The 21060-nt window shown below is 33.5% G+C and overlaps 1 protein-coding gene across 1 annotated transcript in view; it reads left to right on the forward strand.

The window, feature by feature from the left end:
- Nucleotides 1-19081, forward strand: part of LOC126809510 (protocadherin Fat 4) — a 28779-nt gene extending 9698 nt beyond the window's left edge. Inside the window, exons 16-35 of the mRNA XM_056099141.1 lie at nucleotides 196-771; nucleotides 1483-1598; nucleotides 2024-2131; nucleotides 2358-2532; nucleotides 4082-4176; nucleotides 4852-4992; nucleotides 6747-6849; nucleotides 7279-7533; nucleotides 8132-8274; nucleotides 8728-8881; nucleotides 9197-9334; nucleotides 10015-10154; nucleotides 10591-10791; nucleotides 11653-11741; nucleotides 12145-12240; nucleotides 12950-13021; nucleotides 13493-13690; nucleotides 14525-14641; nucleotides 15343-15414; nucleotides 17479-19081. Coding sequence (XP_055955116.1) covers nucleotides 196-771; nucleotides 1483-1598; nucleotides 2024-2131; nucleotides 2358-2532; nucleotides 4082-4176; nucleotides 4852-4992; nucleotides 6747-6849; nucleotides 7279-7533; nucleotides 8132-8274; nucleotides 8728-8881; nucleotides 9197-9334; nucleotides 10015-10154; nucleotides 10591-10791; nucleotides 11653-11741; nucleotides 12145-12240; nucleotides 12950-13021; nucleotides 13493-13690; nucleotides 14525-14641; nucleotides 15343-15414; nucleotides 17479-18076 — 3587 coding nt within the window. The 3' untranslated portion in view covers nucleotides 18077-19081. The remainder of the gene's footprint in view (nucleotides 1-195; nucleotides 772-1482; nucleotides 1599-2023; nucleotides 2132-2357; nucleotides 2533-4081; nucleotides 4177-4851; nucleotides 4993-6746; nucleotides 6850-7278; nucleotides 7534-8131; nucleotides 8275-8727; nucleotides 8882-9196; nucleotides 9335-10014; nucleotides 10155-10590; nucleotides 10792-11652; nucleotides 11742-12144; nucleotides 12241-12949; nucleotides 13022-13492; nucleotides 13691-14524; nucleotides 14642-15342; nucleotides 15415-17478) is intronic.
- The last annotated feature ends 1979 nt before the right edge of the window (nucleotides 19082-21060 follow it).

Genomic DNA, 21060 nt, shown 5'->3' on the forward strand with positions numbered 1-21060 from the left:
TTTATGTCTTTTGTCAACTAATGAAAATTATCATGTTGTAGCTTCCTTTTTAGCCAAATGATCGTAAAATGTATTTAATTGTTTTTATGGGTGATCAAAGTATGTAATGGGGAAAGAATGCTCCTGTAATGTAAACAACTGCATGTTAGTGATTGCTATCCTGTTCAGAAAACCATCATCTTTTTTCATTCACAGATAAATTTGCCATTGATGCATTTGGAAATTTGACAGTGCTACAAATGTTCGATAGAGAGAATATGTCTACATATAAGTTTACCGTCTTTGCTGAGGATCAGGGTAATCCAGCACAATTGTCGTCAGTTCAGATTTCAGTCTCCATAACAGATGTCAATGACAATAGTCCAGTATTTTGTGTAGAAGATGATTGTCGTAACCAGAATTATAGAGCAAGCATTGTCAACAAATTACCCCCTAATTCGTTTGTCTGGTTAGCTGTTGCTAAGGATATTGACTATCTTTCAAATGTAACTTTTGACCTTCAAGGCAAAACGGCAGAACTGTTTCAGATTGGATCAACCAGTGGGATAATTACAACCAAGGGTTTTGATATTGATGAATTAGTCAATCGTGGTTTTATCAATTCAAGTCAATCCCAAAATGCATCTTTAGAGATAGAAATTTGGGCCCGTGACGGTGGTGGAAGGAATACATCAGTACTGCTTGATCTGTCTATAGAAATTATCAACACTGCTGTTCCGATGTTTAATTATACATTTTATAACTTTTCTATAATGGAAAATAAACCTGCGGGTAAGTAGACATTTATAAATTACCCATTTCTTGTTTCAAAATTTCCAGCATGGTTCCTCTTGTCAGTGGAGTGAGATGTAGGATCAGCATATAGAAGAGTGTCTAGTCGATTGGATAGACAAGATTACTCAAGGTTCTTTCCTAGCCTGGAGAATTTTCCTCGTGCCTCACCTCTCATCTTTATCAGCCCATTCGGTGCAGAAAAGTATCATGTTAAACCTCATTTCAGTTGATTTCCTTTCACCGCATAAAATTGGAATCTGCAAATTTATTTTATTGTATCAACATTACATTGTACAATACAAAAGGAGTAGACAAAAGTTCTAACAACTTGTAGGTGACTCTTCAAGTGATTTTATAAGATATATGTATTTTCATACCTGTGTTTTTTTATATATATATGTTGATTTTTTGTAGATAATGATTTTATAACATACTTTTGCTTTATTTAATTAGTGGGTTGGGTAGCCAAATGTGAACATGTAAGATCACAATGTCTGTCATTGAGTCATCAAGTGGCATTATTTAGATTCCCCAATTGTACATGCAAGGAGTAGGGTCGCCTGTCCAACCTCGTGGATCCTCTGGTTTCCTCCCCCTGATAAAATAACATTACATTGCAAGTGCCATCTCTCTCTCTCTCTCTCTCTCTCTCTCTCTCTCTCTCTCTCTCTCTCTTTAATATATATGTGTCTACTGATTTTGTTTTAGGTACAGATGTTGGTCAAGTTGAAGCCACCATAGCCATGAACAATGTTGTTTTCACATATTCTGTAGTTAGTAGCACAGAGGAAGATTCAAAAATCTTTTCTGTAGACTCAATTACGGTTAGTGACTATAATATCACTTCTGGAAATGGACTCAATTACACAGTAATAACATTGAAATAATGCATATTTTTGATGGTCTGGCTTATTCTGTCTTTGAGGTTATATATGCATTTCAAACTCTGTGATATAAATGTGCATTTGTATCTTTTTGACTAGGATTCTGACATAGAAACACCAACCATTAATTTAATGATTTTATTATTACTTTTATATATCCTGATATGAAGGAATACAGCCCGGTGTTCAATCTTGTTATTAAGGAATACAGCCCGGTGTTCAATCTTGGTATTAAGGAATACAGTCTGGTGTTCAATCCTGATATCATGAAGGAATACAGCCTGGTGTTCACTCGTGATATGAAGGAATACAGCCCATGTTCATTGGTATATTCTTAGTAATAACAATATATATTTACTTTCCAGGGACATATTAAAACCAAACAATCATTAGACAGAGAAAGTCTTGATAGATATTTATTTGTTGTTCAAGTCAAAGATGGTAGAACTCCAGAACATACAGCTTACACACAGGTAAATTAGTTCCATATCGTTAACAATTCTATAAACCATTTTTCTGTAGAGCAAATAAAAACCGAGAGTTGAATAATACTGACCTGATGTCAATATTGAAACTGATAATATTTAATCAGTTCTAGGGTATGAACGAGATCGATTCTCAAATTCAAAAATTATTTTCAGAAAACTGTTATTTTTTTTGTCACTGATATTGCAGGCTTTATTTTTTTCAATGATATAGGTTCATATTACGGTGGAAGATGATAATGATAATAGTCCTAAATTTGAAGAAAGTGTATATACCGTGTCTGTTAAAGAAAATGAAGATAATATAACGGTGTTAACTCTAACAGCTACAGATGATGATCATGGAGTAAACAAACAAATATCTTATAGTATAATAACAGGAAATAATGGTAATAATATTCTCCATAGTATGATAAAAAGAAATACAGTGCACTCTGTCACATCCGACCTCTGATCACTCCGGCACTCTGTTACATCCGACACCATTTTCATGTCCCGATTTGTTTCCTTATTACTTCAGCCAAAAAATCTCTGGGTAATTCAACCTCTGTAAGTTCCGGATTACGACATCATACGATTTCCATTGAATCGACACCGTATAATCCGGCCTTCAATCGGTGGGTGTGAAGCAAACACTTACCGATCAATTATCCGTGAGATTAAAACTGGATGGGTGTGAAGCCACAAAAGATTAACAAGCAATCACCAATCAATTATCTGTGAGATTAAAACTGGCTACCGTGGGTCTTTGTTGATTACTTTGATAATTTTAATCTCTTGTACGACAGGTGTGACAAATACTCAAGAATATCCATGAATTTTCCCCCGAATTCACAGTCGTAAAAATATTCCTAGCACCCGTTGGAAACATTCGTTGCGCATGCCGATTGAACCTGAATAACCTATAAGTTTGGTCACCCTACGGATGTCTTCGAACCGTGTGACGATGCTCGATTCACAGTCCGGAACGTCCCAAATTGACAGAATTGCAATCGAGTGACGCGGAATTCAGTCCTGTCACAGTTCTGTCAGTCCCGACGACGGAGGTGGTGTGAGTAGAATTGTGACGTAATTAAACAGGACGAACAGGTTTCGGCTGCATGGTTGGATGAGATATTTATATATCCAGTCGACGCATGCGTTGTAGCCTGAAGTACCCATTTTCACTCGATTGTCAATATTTTTGGGATTGAGAGAATTCAATTCCGGATCGTTCAATCGAGTATGCCAATTATCAATGAACACGTGATAGCAAAGACAAGAGTGCGATCAACTGAAGACGGCGTAGAAGATAAATTAACGACAGACTTGACCTATTCAAAATGCCTACGCATGTTAAATGAAATAAAAAGTAATGCAATAAAATTTTGAATGTACAGAAAGGTTTATCATTTTTAAAGGAAATAACATTCTGATGATTCGAAGTTCTATTTTCGAAGCTACATTATAATAATACTTCCGGTTTTCGAAGTTACAATTTTTCCGGTTTTGAGAAAACTGGGTATTCCGACACTCTGCGTAATCCGACATATTGTAACGACCCCGTACGATGTCGGATGTGACAGAGTGCACTGTAATGGTAGTACATGTAGTTTATTGATATTCTCTGTTTATCAATTCTAAAAGTTTACCATTCTCAATGACAAGGATTAATTGTCTTGTTACATTGTAATAGTTTGTGATACTTTACTTATGTACAAATATATATATTATGCCATGTTGGTTTTAGATATACTTCATTACAATGGGACCATTGGTTGTTAGTAAGAAAATACTGGAATATAAAACTTAATAATACAATTGTGCAAAAACTTACACCCAATCATTTTGCAATTTCATTGTCAAGTCGTCTAAAACACAAGTAGATTTTACTGACTTTCTTGTACAGCACCATGTAGTATAATTTGATTTAAGATGATATCTTTATTCTTGTTTCAGATTCCAAGTTTACAATTGATCAGGATAGTGGTGAAATAAAGCTGATAAGCTCGTTAGATAGAGAAGAAGAAACCTCACACATGTTGACTGTACAGGTAATTGATTTTTGGTTTACATGTTTGTATGTAGTGTGATATTATTAGTCTGTGTATTTTGAGGAGAGTGTGTATTTTGAGGAGTGTGTATTTTGAGGAGTGTGCATATTGTGATGGGAGTGTGTATTGTGAGGAGTGTGTCTATTATAATGAGAGTGTATTTTGTGAGGAGATTGTGTATTTTGAGAAAAGTGTTGTGTATTGTGAGGATAGTGTGTATTGTGAGGGGTATGTATATTGTGAGGAGAGTGTGTATTGTGAGGAGTGTATTGTGAAGAGTATATAATTATTTTCTCCCAGAATATAAGGGGGAGTTACGGTCAGACGAACTCAGCACCTAAACACTATTCCGCAAATAAAACTGATACCAAACCCAGAGAGTGGGATAGTGGAGTAAGGGGAGGATACGATAAACACTAAAACGATGACATCTACCAATCCAGAAGCAGACGAGATCATCTACCAAACGATATGTTTTATATTAAATAAAGGGAAGAACTTCCCACTAAACCAAATCCATGGCCTAAGGCCAAATGGAAAGATTGCAAAATCATATTCTAAAAAACAGGAATCAGCTTCGGCTCTCCTGTCTTGTCTGCGATATCACTTATGTGGAAGCAGACGTTAAACACCAAGAACGAACGAACGAATGTTGATATATTTGTAATATTTCAGGCTAGTGATGGTGGTACACCAAATAAAACATCAAGTGTTAATATAATAGTTAGAGTAGAAGATATAAATGATAATATACCGATGATAGTGAATACTGAAACTACTATTCATGTAAAAGAAAGTAATAGACAAGTTAGACGGGTAGGTAATATAGCTGCTGTATCGCTGTGTAATATTTTGTCACCAAGGCATTTGCACACATGAAAAATGTGCAGAGTTACCTCTCTATTTGGCTCTATGCACATTATTGTGGTTTTTATTGCATTTTCAAACTTTGACGTCATTGGCAACCTACTGCCTTTTACGTTGTGTCATTCAGTTGGCAGACAGTTGTCTGTAGAGACGGTTTACATTTTCTCATTTACTTCTTTGTATTCAGTTTTGTTTGTTTTTTTACTCTGTTTTTGTGGTAAATGGAACATAGCCCTAACTATATTCAATATACCTCGATTCTATTGATGTTTCTCACTTGGCTTGGAAGTTAGAACATTTAGTTTTAGACTACATGGTTTTTTATACATTTCACCGATATGGTTACTTGTAATGGTAATTATTACTTCAATATGCTTACACTCATATTCATAGGCGTACGGGGAAATTTTTTACTTGGGGGGCGGTGGTGGTTGGTGCCCAAAAAATGTAGTTAGGTTCTTAATATGTTACATAATAATCATAATATCTCTTTTGCGATGAATAAGTTCTTAATTTCTAAATCATCAATAAAAGAGAACTAAATTTTATTTACTTGTAATATACACAACTAAAAACAGTTGTTTATGTAACTGTAATTTGTGGCTTACTGTACTCCAAACAATAGAGGGTTCGACTCTTAAGATTTCTATTTAATTGCCTAACTATAGACACTCTGAATTTAAATTCGCTGTTAAATTGGACGCATTCAAGAACACAATATTTTTTTATACAACTTTTACAAAGTACAATTGTGTGCCCAAATTTTCCCAGCATTTGGTGCCCAAAATGGGGGGGGGGGGGGGGGCGGCTGCCCCCCCAGCCCCCCCCCCAGCTCGTACGCCAATGTTCATATTTCTTGTAACATACAGCAGATCATGACTCATGCTGGCATTACTTAATGGTTTCTCTGGGTTATATTCCTGATTGTTTCAAATTTGAGTGAAGTCTGTATCACTACAGACCCGGGACTGTACAGTGCAGTGGACGCTTACGGCTAGCCCCCAGATCCATTCACTTAATTTGATATATTCGCTTGTTTGTCATTTCTGCGTGTTGTGTCTTGTCCGTGGATTTGTTTTTGTGTAAATTATATGTGGTGCAGTCCCACTGCATTTACTATTAGTCTGATTTTTTTTTAAATAAATAAGTTCTCTAATTTATATGATATTGTCATGTTTTATACAATATACAATAATGCTGTCCTTGTTGAATAAAATCTTTCTTATCTTACCCCATGCCTGTTGCTCAGACATCATATGCCATTTTCTTTTTGGTAATGGATTTTTAAACACTCTCTTAAACCATATTATTTTAAGCATGAATCCTATTAAAAACAGTTAAAAGAGAAAGGCTTAAAGAAAACTTACTGGTATTATCCTTGTGCTTTAAATTACAGTTACTATTTTGACAATTATTTTAGCCCAAGGTTAAAAGAAAATATTTGTATACGAGACAATTGTCAGTGGGCACACATTGTGTCCTTGTCCAGCAATGCTTTTAAGTATTTTTTGCCAACTAGATATAAAGTTTGAATACTCCGAAATTAACATTCATGGTGTTTCATGTAAAATCAAAAGGCAGTTTTAATTTTGTAGAACGTGACAAAATTATACAAAAGTTTGTCTCAGAATGACATCTGTATCTTGGTGGAGATGAGCAATTAAAACCTATTTATTTCCACTTTATTTTACGATATATTTCAGATCCTACAAATAAATGCGACAGACCCTGATTACGGATTAAATGGAGAAGTACTATATGCTATAACTTCTGGAGATCAGAATTTATTCCAGATAAATGCCATAAGTAGATTGATTTTTCTTTATCTATTGACTAAGCATTTTGATATAGAATCATAAACTTCAAATTAGTGAATAGCATTTGCATATCTGCAGTTTAATATCTTACCTTTTTAAACATTCATATACTATCTGCACCTATATTGTTGTCTCCCCTTGGTCTGTCCATCTGTTTGGTATTCAATCTACAGAGTTTAGATCTGGAACTATTTTCAGAATAATATCGGGCGAAGATGATTTTTGAACAATTTTACGAAAGTTATTGACCCTGACTAATGGATCTTTGATTTTATGATATTCATGCTCTGTCCTGAAGTTACTGTTTTAACCAAATGTTTAGAAGTGCTTAGACTGTTTGTTCAAAGAGTAGTTCACTGATAACTGTACCTCGCAGACATTGGACTTTCATGTACATGTACTTGTATTTTCTAATTAGATGGTTGGCTGTCTACCATGAGAGCTTTACTTAAACAGACCAACTCTGTTTATCCATTGACTGTCATGGCCTACAACCTGGAAACACCACGATTAAATTCTACTAAAGATATTACAGTAAGAGTTGTTAGTAGTTCAACACCAAAATTTCTCCAGAATGTATACTCTGTTGATCTGTTTGTTGGTATGAAAACAGGAACTGTCATCAATGTCAATTTAACTGCCGGAACCGGTGAATATTTATATCAAATACTAAGTAAGTACAATCTACTTATTAACTAAAAACATTTTTACTAGTGTCTTCCATGCTGTTCTCCCCAAACAAATTTGTACCGTGAACATTCCTTGTTACTTTTACTCATTTAGTTCTTGTACTTGTAAATCATTTGCAACATTTGACCTCAAGGTATCTTTCGGATGGTCCACAACTACATTTTGAGTAAAAAACTGTTCACCTACACTTGTAAAAACATAACAATATTAAAATAAGGCCCGTCTGCCCATCGCTGTCTCTGATGCACAATAATTCTGCTATTAATTGAGGTAGAATGTTCAAACTTTTAATGTAGATTCATTAGGTGATTGTCTTAACTGAATTTGATGATGAGGCTAAGGACAGATAAAAGTTTGATTTGTGGATGCCTTTCGGACACAATATTGAGTGGGATTTCGATAAAACAATTTTTTGCTCAGGTTAAGCAGATTAATAAGAAAATTTATTTGCTTGAAGCTTTATAACACGATAAAAGTGCAAGTAATTGATGATTGTCTTCTTTTTATTTTGGGAATGAGGCCTCTTTGTTGATTTGGTTAAATATGTTTAATCTGGGTTTTTTTCTCCACATTTTAATAAGGTGGAAATTACTCTGATGTGTTCCAAATAAACGATACAAATGGTGAACTGGCATTGACTGAAGATTTACAGGAACTAACTACATATCGATTATTAATACAGGCTGCAGAACTGGCTGATAACGCCAATATTGATAAGGCTACCGTATGTATTGAATTAAACAAACACAATGTAATTGTAATAAAATCAAAACATCAAGATATTATTTTTCTACACAGACATTAAATGTGAATGTATATTACAGAATCCTCTTTATAGATTTTTCAGTTGCATATTGCAGAATTTTTAAAACCTCGGTGTGATTATTTCCTGTCATATTTTAAGTTTTAAAGTTTTAGAACATTATACAGGACTAAGTTCTCAATAGTACATTTTAAGATTTGGTGGAATTGTTTAATTGGACCGAAGGGGGAACTCTATTAAAATTCACAATTTTATGCAAATAATGAAGATATTCCCCTGTTTGTGTTCTGATTTGTAAACAAAATATAATGTTATAATTCTCAATAGGATTATTTAATGGGTTACAAAAATAACCCAACCAGTATACCACTTAAAATGTCCATTTTTTCTGTAATAATATGTTTTCCGATTTAGGTTGTACTATCAGTACGTCAACCAGAAGTAAAGTTTGAGAGAACTGAATATACTGCATATATAGAAGAGAACCTATCACCAGGTGTATTAGTCATTGACTTGAATATAACAGAAGAGCTGGATGGACTGGATCTAAATTATATAATAGATGGAGGTAAGAAATACAATACAATGTTGTAAAAGCTATAGCAAAATTGTGATCAAAACTTAAATGTTCTTCAAAAGTATGTTAAGAGATCTAGATTAGGAGACATGGTTACGATGACTGACAGTAGCAAGAGTGCAACAGAAGGTCATCAAAAACTACAATTAGTAACAATGCAAACTATTTTGAATCATGTAGTGTATCATTTCTAGAAATTATTTTTATGCCACAATTGGTTTACAGTTTTTAGGTTACGGTACATATGTTTTCAAGAAACTGCTTTTATATCATAACTATCTTAATTTTGATTTTCCTTTTTGTTAGGAGATGGTATGTTTTCAATAGCTAACCGAAATGGTTGTATATACACAAATGAGTCATTTGACAGAGAAATTAAAGCTGAATATACTTTGGTTGTTAGAGTAACCAGTCGTATCCAGTCACAAAGAACTAAACGAGAAGGTAACTCTAAGAAGTTTACTTCAACATTGGTACCCTACCCTAATTGGTACGGTAAACTGAAAGTCCAATATGAAGGGTACTGTGCATAGTCCAAACTATTGTGAAAGTTGTTATGAATAAAATTGCATTCCAATTTCACTCACAAATATAACAAAGAACAGCATAATAACTATTTGTTGCTTAATTATGCAAGAAAAACTTATCTGTTTTATGAGCCCACATTTAATAATAATATCTGTCATCCGTCCATAATTTCTTGGGAAACGCAAGTCAAATTTTCAATGTCAAATTGTAGTGCTGTAAACATTATTGCATTCAAACTCCGGCACTCTTGTAAAGACAATACAAGTTATTGAGGGAAATATCCTGTCATTACTTGCACTGCTGTGTTCCTTATTACTGGTAAATATATAGTTGTAATAACTATAACACATACTAATTTATTTGGTTGATGTTTCCAAGCTTGATAACCTTGGTAACCTTGAGAGAATACTCCAGGGAGTTTAGGAGGACGGTACCAGCAGCGCGCCCGCTTTCGGGGACCGACGGACCCCTTCGGGGCCAGCACGCCCCTGGAATACTCTTCGAAATGTCACCCATAAGTATGTGTTTTAGTTAATTGATCCAGTTATTAAATTCCTCTTAAAGAATATATAGTAGTAATTGTTTTTAAATTTCAGTGAATTCTGATACAACACGTGTTGTTATTCATATAGATGATATAAATGATAATCCACCTATATTTACCTATACTGGTTCAGTTATGATAGTTAGTGTTCCACAATCAGCTTCTACTGGTTTTACACTTACTAACTTACAGGTGAACAATACTTTATTATATACATATATACATACATTGATAAATAACAACTAGGTTACCAAGATGTTTGATATGTATATCATGCCCTGAGTTCAGTAGAAGTGAACGTAACGTAACATCAACTACTGTTTATCATCGTAAGCTATGGTTCAAATCCCGGGGTGGGTCAATGAGGGTTAATGATAACCTGTAGGGCTGATGAGGAGAGTATGCCCAGTTGTTTGGATGGAATCAAAAACTGATGTCCACCCGGTCTACAAATTGACATGCCCATAAAAAAAACTCTTGGCAATTGAAATTTGAAGATGATTATCTGGGCAAAATTGTCTCTCTTTATACAGTGCACACATAACCACACACATATCCTTAAAATGATTGTTTTGACGAGACTTTAATCCCCATTCCATTATTACTATTATTGTAATTTTAAAATCAGGCAGTGGATCCAGATGTAAGTGGATCAGGATCTACTATATATCAAGTATCTGATGGTGATAAAGATATATTTGATGTAGATGTGAATACAGGAGATGTTAAATCATTGGTAGATATGACTAGTATAGATAGAGATCAATTTAATATCATAGTTACAGCAAGAGATACCAACTCTACGTTGTCTTCTGATCTAAAAATAAAAGTAAGTATTATTAATTAATGTTAGTAGTGAAATTAGAGTTCCGCCTGATGTAATGAGGTGCCATAGTGGCTCAGCGAGTAAGACATTGGCTCACTAACCTAGAGGTTCTGTGTTCGATCCCTGTGTTGGCTGAGAAAGTTCATTACGATTTTCCGGCATGGTTCCACCATATCAGTGGGGTATGGCGAAGTGCTTGGCAAGAGACAATGTATAGTCATTCAAATGTGGCGTAAACTGAGGTCCAGTGTACACATTAGCATGCACGTAAAAGAACCCTTGACGGTTAGAATTCGATATAAGAGTAGGTCGTAGTGCCGCTGCCTCGGTAAAGTTTCCCTCATAGCACACTTCATTAGCCCAGCTGGAGCAAAAAGGTAGGACGATAAAACCCATTTCATTTTATATGTTTGAAGTAATGATTGATGTGTAGCGGTTACATAGAAAGTTAATCAAGTGACCAATGTATAATGTATATTTTAATAAACCTTGGGATGAATGAAATCATTGAAGGATATCATTCCTTTTAAAAAAAATACTTTAGATTTATTGTCATATTACTCTGAAGTAAGGAAATGTACTAGTCCTAGTTTGTCCTTTTAAAATCAAATGATAGAATAAATTTGAATTGACAAATAGTAGATACAAGTTTTAATGTAATTGAAGCATTGTTTACAAGTCAGAAATTTTAAAAATACAATAAAGAAAATGTTTATCATTTGGTCAGAATGATATAATGTCTTGCATATACTGTTGATACATGCATACACAAAACATAGACATTGATTGAATATTATCAAACATAGATATTAATTATCATTGTTTGTTATGCCATTATGTTGTAAATGATGTTTATTTGTATAGATATATGTAGTACCAGATGATAATAGATATATACTGACAGGTAATATAACATTACCAGCACTTGTTGCCTTTAAAGATGTACTTTTAAGGTAAGTTTTGTTTTATATACTTATCCGACTGGACATATTCAAATAAATATATGCCTACATATTTCTGTAGCACTCTGAGGTTTTACTATGCTCTGAGGTTTATGATTTGTGCTTGGTGATGACAGTGTGTCTGGTCTTCTGTTCATGGGCTGTGCTTCAGAGAATTGTTTTCCAAAACACCACCCCTGATTTTTGTTTTAAAAATCTGGTAGTCTGTTAAGAATATTTAAACTACAAAATGCTCTAACTAGGTTTTGGTTAAGGAAATTGAGTTCTGATATGATATCAGGTCAAAATAAAAAAAACAGGCAACAGAAAAATAAGGAAGTATTTAATTCTTTAAAATAATTACCTTTACAGAGAAAAAAAATGAAATTAAATATCTCTTATTGTCACATTGCAGTAATCTAAGTAATATCCTGAACATGACAATAGAATTAGACAGTGTTCAACCACATGCTTCTATTGTTAATGGCAAGAAAGTTATCAGTTCAGACAGGTACAACATCCTTCTTATTTAATATATTGTCTTTTAATATCATTCTCAATGGGGTGGCCAGGATTTTTGTGATGGAGCAATTGATATGCCAAAAAGTGTTTCTGGGGTTGGGGGTTCTTGGCATTCAAGGTCATTGCTGAGAGGAAATTCTTGTGAACGAGAGGATCAGAAATGAGACAAAATCTAGAGATCTGGCTGTCAATTGTGCATGTTTTGTGGGAGTTGGTATAGTACCACAGCGGAGTGGAATAATGATTTTAGCAACATCAGTTGACAAATCATCAGGTGACTGTGTTGAAATATATACGCAACTAAGAGAACCGTGAGTCTGGGCTCCAGGAATGTCTGTTTACATAAATTAAGAACAAGGGGGAAACGCAACTATAATGACCTAATAATGCTTGTAACCATTGCTTCATGAATATGCGCCCTTCCTCGCTTTACTACCACGTAGCTTTCCTACTATCATAGGACTGTAATTCTCATACAATAGTGTAGTAGGGTGGAATTTATAAATGTTTTGTTGTATATATGTAAATAAAGTTTATGTAATATGGTGTATGTTTTTATATCTGCTTGGTGTCTTGGAGTCTAGCCAAGAGTTGTTTTAATGAGTTTACCTGGGACAAGATTTTACATAAAACCAAATAATCAAAATATTGATTGGTAAGGAATTATTTATTATGAAGGGATTGTTATTGTTTTACAGAAGTGATGTTTTTATACGAGCTTATTATAAACCAGACAATAAAAAGTTAATTCCCTGGAAAGAAATACAACAGTAAGTAAGATAATGAAGCTAACTGATGATGTGAGCGTAATAGATGGTGTAAACTGTCTTTGAATCAATAGGAAATATTAGTTATCACGTGATATATACTAATGTGATTGGCTTTTGTCATTATTCCTACTTGTTTTAATGTATCTTATGATCAGCCAATTTAAAATACTTTTATGTAACATATATATGATATAAAGAGCACCTGGAAGACAGACCCAACCTGAAATATTTCCAAAGGGCTAAAGTCTCATTGCTATCAGACCAAAACTGTTAAGACTTGATGGAAGCAACAGTTCTTTAATCAAAGGATGACTCTGTAGTTTTGCATAAAATTTAACAGATTTATGATCTAAATGTATTGTAGTTAATGTTAATCATTTGTTCTCTTCACTTCTCCTGCATTATCTATTAGTATCTAGTTATTTACAACTCTTCTCATTCCAATATTCTATGGACTCAATAACATTTCAGAAAAGTTTCAACAGAAAGAAAAGCTATTAATGAACTGTTCGAAGCGGGCTCAACATATACAACTGATCCACCAGCAACAAGAACTAACATGGAAGGACAAACACTTGGAATTGCAGAGATGACCTTATTAGGACTAGCCTCTGCTATATTTTTGGGATCGTTGATAGCGATAGTTGTAGTTATACGATCATGGAAAATGTAAGTAATGATTATTGTCTATTAAACAAAATATATTTACCAGTGTGTTTCTACTCACAAGAAAGCAACTATCACAATATATAAATAAACTGCACACAAAATACTGCTCACATTTTATAGTATTACTCCATAACACTAAAGTCAAGTATCACATCGAAGGGTATCTGTTTTCACATTCGAATAATACAGATGGTAATTAGTTCGATCAAATTTTTGAAAAATACTAGGTGCGCCATTCAGCTGCTGCATTTAAAGTTGGTAATGTCATCAATGCTGCCAGTTCTTTAAATATATTGTTCCAAAGTTTACAACAGAAATCAGTCAAATTGTTTTATTTTGTGCTTTAAAATTACCTACCTACCATCCTCAAAATACAGAGGTAGATTCAACTCAAATGAACCCTTGCATTAATATTATTGAGACAGAATATTGATTTAACTGCTTATTGGCTGGAAGGCCTAGTGTGTCAGCCAATAAAATTCTAAATACAAATAGTCATGATGTCGAGCAATCAAAGAATTTATAGATAGACAAGGGTTAGTGTGGCTACCTTAACCTAGGTCTTGAGAACATGCTTTCATGACAATTACTTGTTCTGGTTCCAATCATGTTCTAATCATGTCATCATTAGCTATCTATTGTTAATATATAGAAATAGCTGGGTCTTCTCCTTGAAGGTCTATACAGTTATGATAATAAATGACTGTATAGTGAGGAAATCTAAATCACTTATTTTCAAAAGAGCAACATAGGCATGGTATCTTTAAAGAACGAAAATTGAGACAAGACATTAAATATGGTTTTCAATTATATTTTGAAAATCTTTTCTAAAAGACAAGCAGCTAAACAGGACAAGATGCAAATGGCTATGAAAGCCAGAGAAAAAATAAGTTGTGATGATACCAACTTTTCTGATACGTTTGGCGACTCTGATTCTGCTGTAATGGAATTGTAAGTAAGGTTAATGTTGTGTAGTAGTCTAGTCTAATGTAAAGTTTATTATTCCAAAGCTGGTAGAATATTAACAGATTCAACAAAAACTTTAATGTATATTTGTCAATTTTTGAGATTATTGATAAAGTAACTCGAGGCAGTAGCGTGGACATCCAGTTGTATTTCAAACATGTCTGTAGCTTTAAAAATACATTATGTAAGATTTAGGTAGACAACTGACAGTTCTCGCTATAATGGTTTAAAAATAGATAATGAAAAGGGAATATGTCGAAACTTTCAGCCAAATTACTTCATTCTGAGCTGAGTTATCATTGTTGTAGTCTCAATTGTCATTACTACTGTTGTGATGATAATAAACAATGTCTGGATTATCCCCTTTTTAATTAAATCATTAATGTCAATCGTATTTAAATCTGTTGAAAATCAAAACCACCCGAAATTTTCGTCCCAGAATTGATTATCAGCTTGGCATGGAAATAATTTTATAATTAAACTGAAAACAACAGATTGTGGCCACATAAAAAAAAATCATGCTGCTATTTATTAATTTCAAGATTACGCCATTCATTTTGTATATATGTTGGCAACTTCTAAATGCCACTCAAAACAGTTTACAAATGATTGTTATTTTTAACACATTGTGCCAAAAACTACTGTGGTCTTGTTGTTTTCCATGGCTTTAATTTTATTATTTAAAGAGATGCGGATGTTGATGATGATTCACATGTTTTTAGTCCAGATAAGTATGTGAGATCAAAACGAGAAACTGAGTAAGCTGAAACACCTAATATTTTAGTTGTTGTAATTCTTGTAGTTAGAAATGAAAGTAATATGAGTTGTGATGTGGTAGATGTGAATAATATAGTACCCTATGATATTATTTTAGACAACAAAAAGTGTAGATTAAAGGCACAGTATTCCACATTAAAAGGCAAATACTGATTTTTGTACATAATATAACTAGTCTCTTACCAAAAGAAATATTGGTTCTAATTGTTTTTAAATTTAGCCCTACCACAAGTTAAATACCATCTAAAGTTCACATTAGCTTAAAGATTACTTATTTCTGCCCTTGAACATTGATGTCAAGATGGTATATAGCCTACCTTAGGCTTATTTGTTGTTTTATTATTGATAGAACTATTTTCATTCATTATTATTCTATGTTAAATTGACCTTCTGGTCAACTGTGCCTTTAAGATATAGATCTGTTTGTCTTAGAAAGTTGTCCCAATTACATGGTTTAGAATTTTTTACATATAATATTTTTCTTGTTATACATGTATATGAGTAATGACAGATGCATACTTTCATTTCTGTTTGTAAATAAATGTATGTGCAGTTTAGTGTATACATAGTTCTGTTGAACTGTCTGGTGACTATTTATATTTGACAGACTATCTGATTAAAACAAGTTTTGTGAAATGAAAGACACCATATTATATCTCTTGTGTGTCTTTAATGTGGTGTTCACTTGCACTGTCAAAAGGATGGAAATTTATTTGGATAAACAAAATGTAGACACACACCTTCATAACTCTAAAATTGTATCAGTTTTCCCAAAAAATCTTCTGTTTATCTTGCATTTTGATGGGATCAAAGTTTAGTAGTCTTCATAAAAAAATTGATCATTAAAACATATTTAAACTGTTTGGATATCTAATTGTTTAAATGTCTTGTCTCTGTTGTATGACTGTTCTGTCTACTTCTGTATGTCATGATTGTTTTATTGTCTTTAATAGATTCTAGTTTTTGCTGCATGGTCTTAAATTATACAAAAATGTATTTTTCAATAGAAACACTTCTAGTCTACACTCAACCTTAGATAACTTTATCATTATATATTTTGCATCAATGAAATTGGGATACAGAGATCTATTAGCAATATATATCAGCAACACAAATATTAGATACCTAGGCCGATTAGGATTTCATGTAAAAATGTAGTAATCACAGTCTTTGATCAATGTGAAACCATGTCAATAAAAAGTTTATTGTAATTTTTATCAGAACTTTTTAAAGAATTAATTCTGAAAAAAACTTTTTATGCAGCAGATATGTTGTAGGAATAAGTGTTTAAAGCTTATAGAGTTTTATTAAAATCCATTGTGTTTATTTGCATGAATGTTAAATATTTAAAATATGCTTTAAAACATCTGTATTATAAATGTGTATTTTTGAATCATCCCAATTTTAACCCTTTATTACCTTTTTATGCTTTCCCAGGATTCTGTATTGAGGTGATTGTGTTTTTTCAATTTATTTTTATAACCGAATTGTCTATAAGGGAATACTTGTCTTGTCGAAACGTCATGCTACATGTGTATAAACCAGTGATTGTTTTCCATATAAATTGTGTTGTGTTTATTAATGAGCTCAATCACTAAATGCCACTCAAGGATTATGTTTTATTATCATATAATGGTTTTGTTACAAAATTACAATTAATTGGAATAACGCAAGTGAAATATCACTAATCAGACCTGATTGGTTGTTAACAATGCTGAAACTACCATGTTGTTCTTGACATATTAAAATGCTGGCATATAGTACCTTCATCCAAGCCCCTTGTTCACTATAAGGTTTTTCCCCCCAAAACACCAACGAAACAAGCGTGTTATACATGTGTTAAATGGTCATTAGTATCCCACTGATTAATAAGTACCATTTTTCAAAAACATCAGAATTAAGATAATGAGATCACAATATCCTTTTAGTATTTGCAAAACCCTTCCCTGCCCCATGAGGATGTCTTATTGACAGTTCTGATCTCACTATCATTTGGCAGATAGACTTTGACTTCATATCTATAATTATATTTTTCTTTTTTGAAGGACCCAAAATCAATTGAAGAAAATGGTTACCATTAAAGAGATGAACGAAATGTTTTCATTTGAAATGGAGGAGAATGGTTCTATTAAATCTAATGGAATAAAACCCCAAATCCTGACATTAGAAGAACAAGAAAGAACTCTAGACTTTGGCAATGAGACATCCGACATGGACACAATTACCTTAAGAGACATTATTTTAGGAAGAACAGCAATGGATCTAGAAAGAGAAATTCTCAGTAAAATCATTAAACCAGATGAAGTTGTAGTTTCTACTAAAGACCCACTGTCTGGTATAGAAACTGGGTCAACTTTTGAAGCTGGGAACAGCAGTAGTGATAACCAAAATGTCTCTAAGGACTTGCAAATGAATGAATTGCCTTTAGTCGAGACTCTGTCTTCAATAGATGATGCTGGCTCATCATCTTCGCAGCATAGTGAAATAAATAGTAATATAGAAATGGATGGTAAATCGAAATCTGTCAGTTTTCAAATACCTGAAACTAATTCTGTGTCAGGTTTAACCAATCCTGGATATGATGGTAGTGATGATCAAACTAATTTATTAGTATCTGAATCTGATGAAGATACACTGTTATAAAATGTGCACTTTTATAATATATACTTCCATAAAATGCACTTCATAAAATACCATAGAAGACATACTTTATAGATTAAAAGAAGCATTAATCTATGCAAACCAGAATAACTTGTGGTCAGTCTTTAAGCTGGCTGATTGTTAAAATGCATATTAATTTACAAATTTTACAATTTAATCTCTTTTACAAGCTACATTCTTGATTGCTATTCCTCAATATTTGGCATACTATAAATAAACTGCCTTTTTTGTTTTCAACTAATTTAAGATATTGAGTTTTCAAACACTTTATTATCTGAGACAGATGCTGGTAAATGGTGATGATTTTTACTCCATTTAATGACTGAACATGATTTATTTCACTATTACTACTTAAACCTGTAATGTTTTCACAATAATTATATTTATATTATGTAATGTTAACTTCCATCATATTCACTTTTGTATATTTATCATTATTGTATTGTGTATACTGCTGTTATTAATGCAACAAGATGTCAACTCCATTTCTCAAATCAGTTTATATTTTATAAAATAATTTTCTATATGTTAATTGTTTTTTGCTGAAGGTTGAGCATATATATGTAAATTTAACAACAACCCTTTAAAAGTGGTTGAATATCAATAATTATTTTGTGTGCCATTCATGGTGAATTAATCAACATACATTAATAATTCCTTACATAAATAATCCTTACTTCTCCGTTGACACAATGAAATTATTTATTTGACTACAGAAAGTCATTTTATCAGTGGCAGGGCCTGAATTTTCTGAGGATGGGGAAATTTCGAGTATGTCTTCGATATAGAGAACTTTGAAAAAAAAATAATAATTGGATCTTAGCCACAGTCAGAAATGGGGGGGGGGGGGAGATATATGGAAAAGCAAAGTACCAACAAATGTTTTTTGATTGTGATTTTAATAAATTATTTAATTTTCTATATCTAGTAAATAGTTTATAGTCCACCCCATCTTCTTATTTTGTTACAATAAACCATATTCATTATTATACTCTTCAAGTTCATTCATTGATTTTGCCCCCCCCCCCCCCCACTACCTTGACAGTCTGTGTACCTACAATTCCTTTAGTACATTCTGGATTCAATATATATGAGCCAGAGAATAAAACTTATTCTTGATGTTTTTTGAAACCCGTTTTTGGGCTCAGTGGGACTGGGTGATCTAAATGTTCTTATAAGGGCCGTGTCTAGGAGGTATTTGAGCAGCGCGGGGGGGGGGGGGGGCGAAGTTTGGCGTTAGGTCGAGGGGGAGGGGAAGCTACCCGCGAATTTGATAAAATCAGAAGCTTTGATACAATAATTCTGCTCATTTAGGTGCATACAATATAGGATTACAGTGGAGTGAGCCAAAACGGAGTAGTCTGAACCGCCATACTGTCCTACAACAATAGTTCCTTCCTTTGTAACTAGATATGTAGTTCCCTATCTTAACGTTAATTTATTCAGATATTATTAAAGCATCCAGGTGGCTTATGGGCTAACCTGGTCTACACAACCAGTTATCTTTCCTTGACTAGTGGTCTTTTATTTTTAACGCAACTAACTTAACAGTTAATTCCCGATTCTGCTATGAATTTTGTGATAGCTTCATAAATTTTATATGACATATTCCGACGGGGGAGGAAGAGTACATTTTGGAGGGTATATTGAACTTTGGCATCTTCCATTAATCTTCCAACTGGCCATATTCGCAATTCACTGGGTTAAAGTTATAGTCGGTAATTAAATCCTTAGTTCTTAATCTTGTGATTAAGCCACAAATTTTGCGCGATGGGTGATTGACCTCCGTCTTTACAACCAGATCGTTGTTTAAATTGAATCTAAAAGTATTTGCTCTAGCCAACTCAATTTTCCATTCTGATTTAATTTTAGTTTTGATGATGCTATTAAATTCCTGAACGCTATATTTTAAGTATTCGGTCTCGCAGAGGGTGAGTCCTTTGCGAGCCAAATTGTCTGCGGACTCATTACCTGCTATGCCAACATGGGATGGTGTCCATGTAAATTCTACGGTTATATTTTTGTTTTGGAGGGAATAAACACTTGCTCGAATAGTCTGAACAATTTCTGGTCTAGTTGGGTTTTTTTTTTGTCATGCATTATTGACTTTATGCTGCAAAGGGAGTCTGACACGATGACTGCTCTTTGAACGGAACGGTGGGTGACACGAGCCACTCAAGAGCTGTGGATACTGCCTTTAATTCTGCTGTATAGATAGAGCATCCATCTGGTAACCTTTTTGATATATTAATATTAAATTCGGGAATGATTACACCTAATGCAGTTTTGGTAGTGTTTGGATCGTGAGACCCGTCAGTGTATATTTTCACATGCGATGACCATTTTTCGTTCAAGAATTCCCTCGATAGTATTAGAGCGTGTTGTGGATTTTCTTTTTTCTTGACAACCTTACCTAGGTTTATGTCATAGTTTGTGTTTAGAACGAACTACATGACATACCTTGTAACTTCTTCAAAATATTAACTAAGGAGACAGAAGCTGAATTATTCTCGTGTTGATTCATTATGCTATATCCCTACTAATTCGCCCCCGCCCCTTAAAAAAGGGGGGCGGACTATACCTTCTAAATTTTTCAAAATATCAGCTAAGGAGACTGAAGCTGAATTATTTTCGTGTTGATTCATTGTGCTATATCCCCCAATCTGGTTAAAACACAGATCCTATTTCGTTTCGTTTTTATAGTTCAAAATTTCGTTTTACTTGTCATCGAAAGTATAAAAAAAAACGAAACGAAATATAGATCTGTATTTTAATCAGATTGCTATATCCCCCTAAAATAAGGTCTGAACTATATAGAGCGGGTGGGCGGACGTACTAACAGCAATTAGTGACGGCAATATACTCCCATATGAAATGTGGGCGTCTAAGCACGAGGGGAATTAAAGCTATTCTCCACAGAAATGAAACAATATGTCGGAAACGGAAGGAGAAGCTATCGAAAGAAA

This window comes from Patella vulgata, chromosome 2 (assembly GCF_932274485.2).
Source record: "Patella vulgata chromosome 2, xgPatVulg1.2, whole genome shotgun sequence".
Lineage (NCBI taxonomy): Eukaryota > Metazoa > Mollusca > Gastropoda > Patellidae > Patella > Patella vulgata.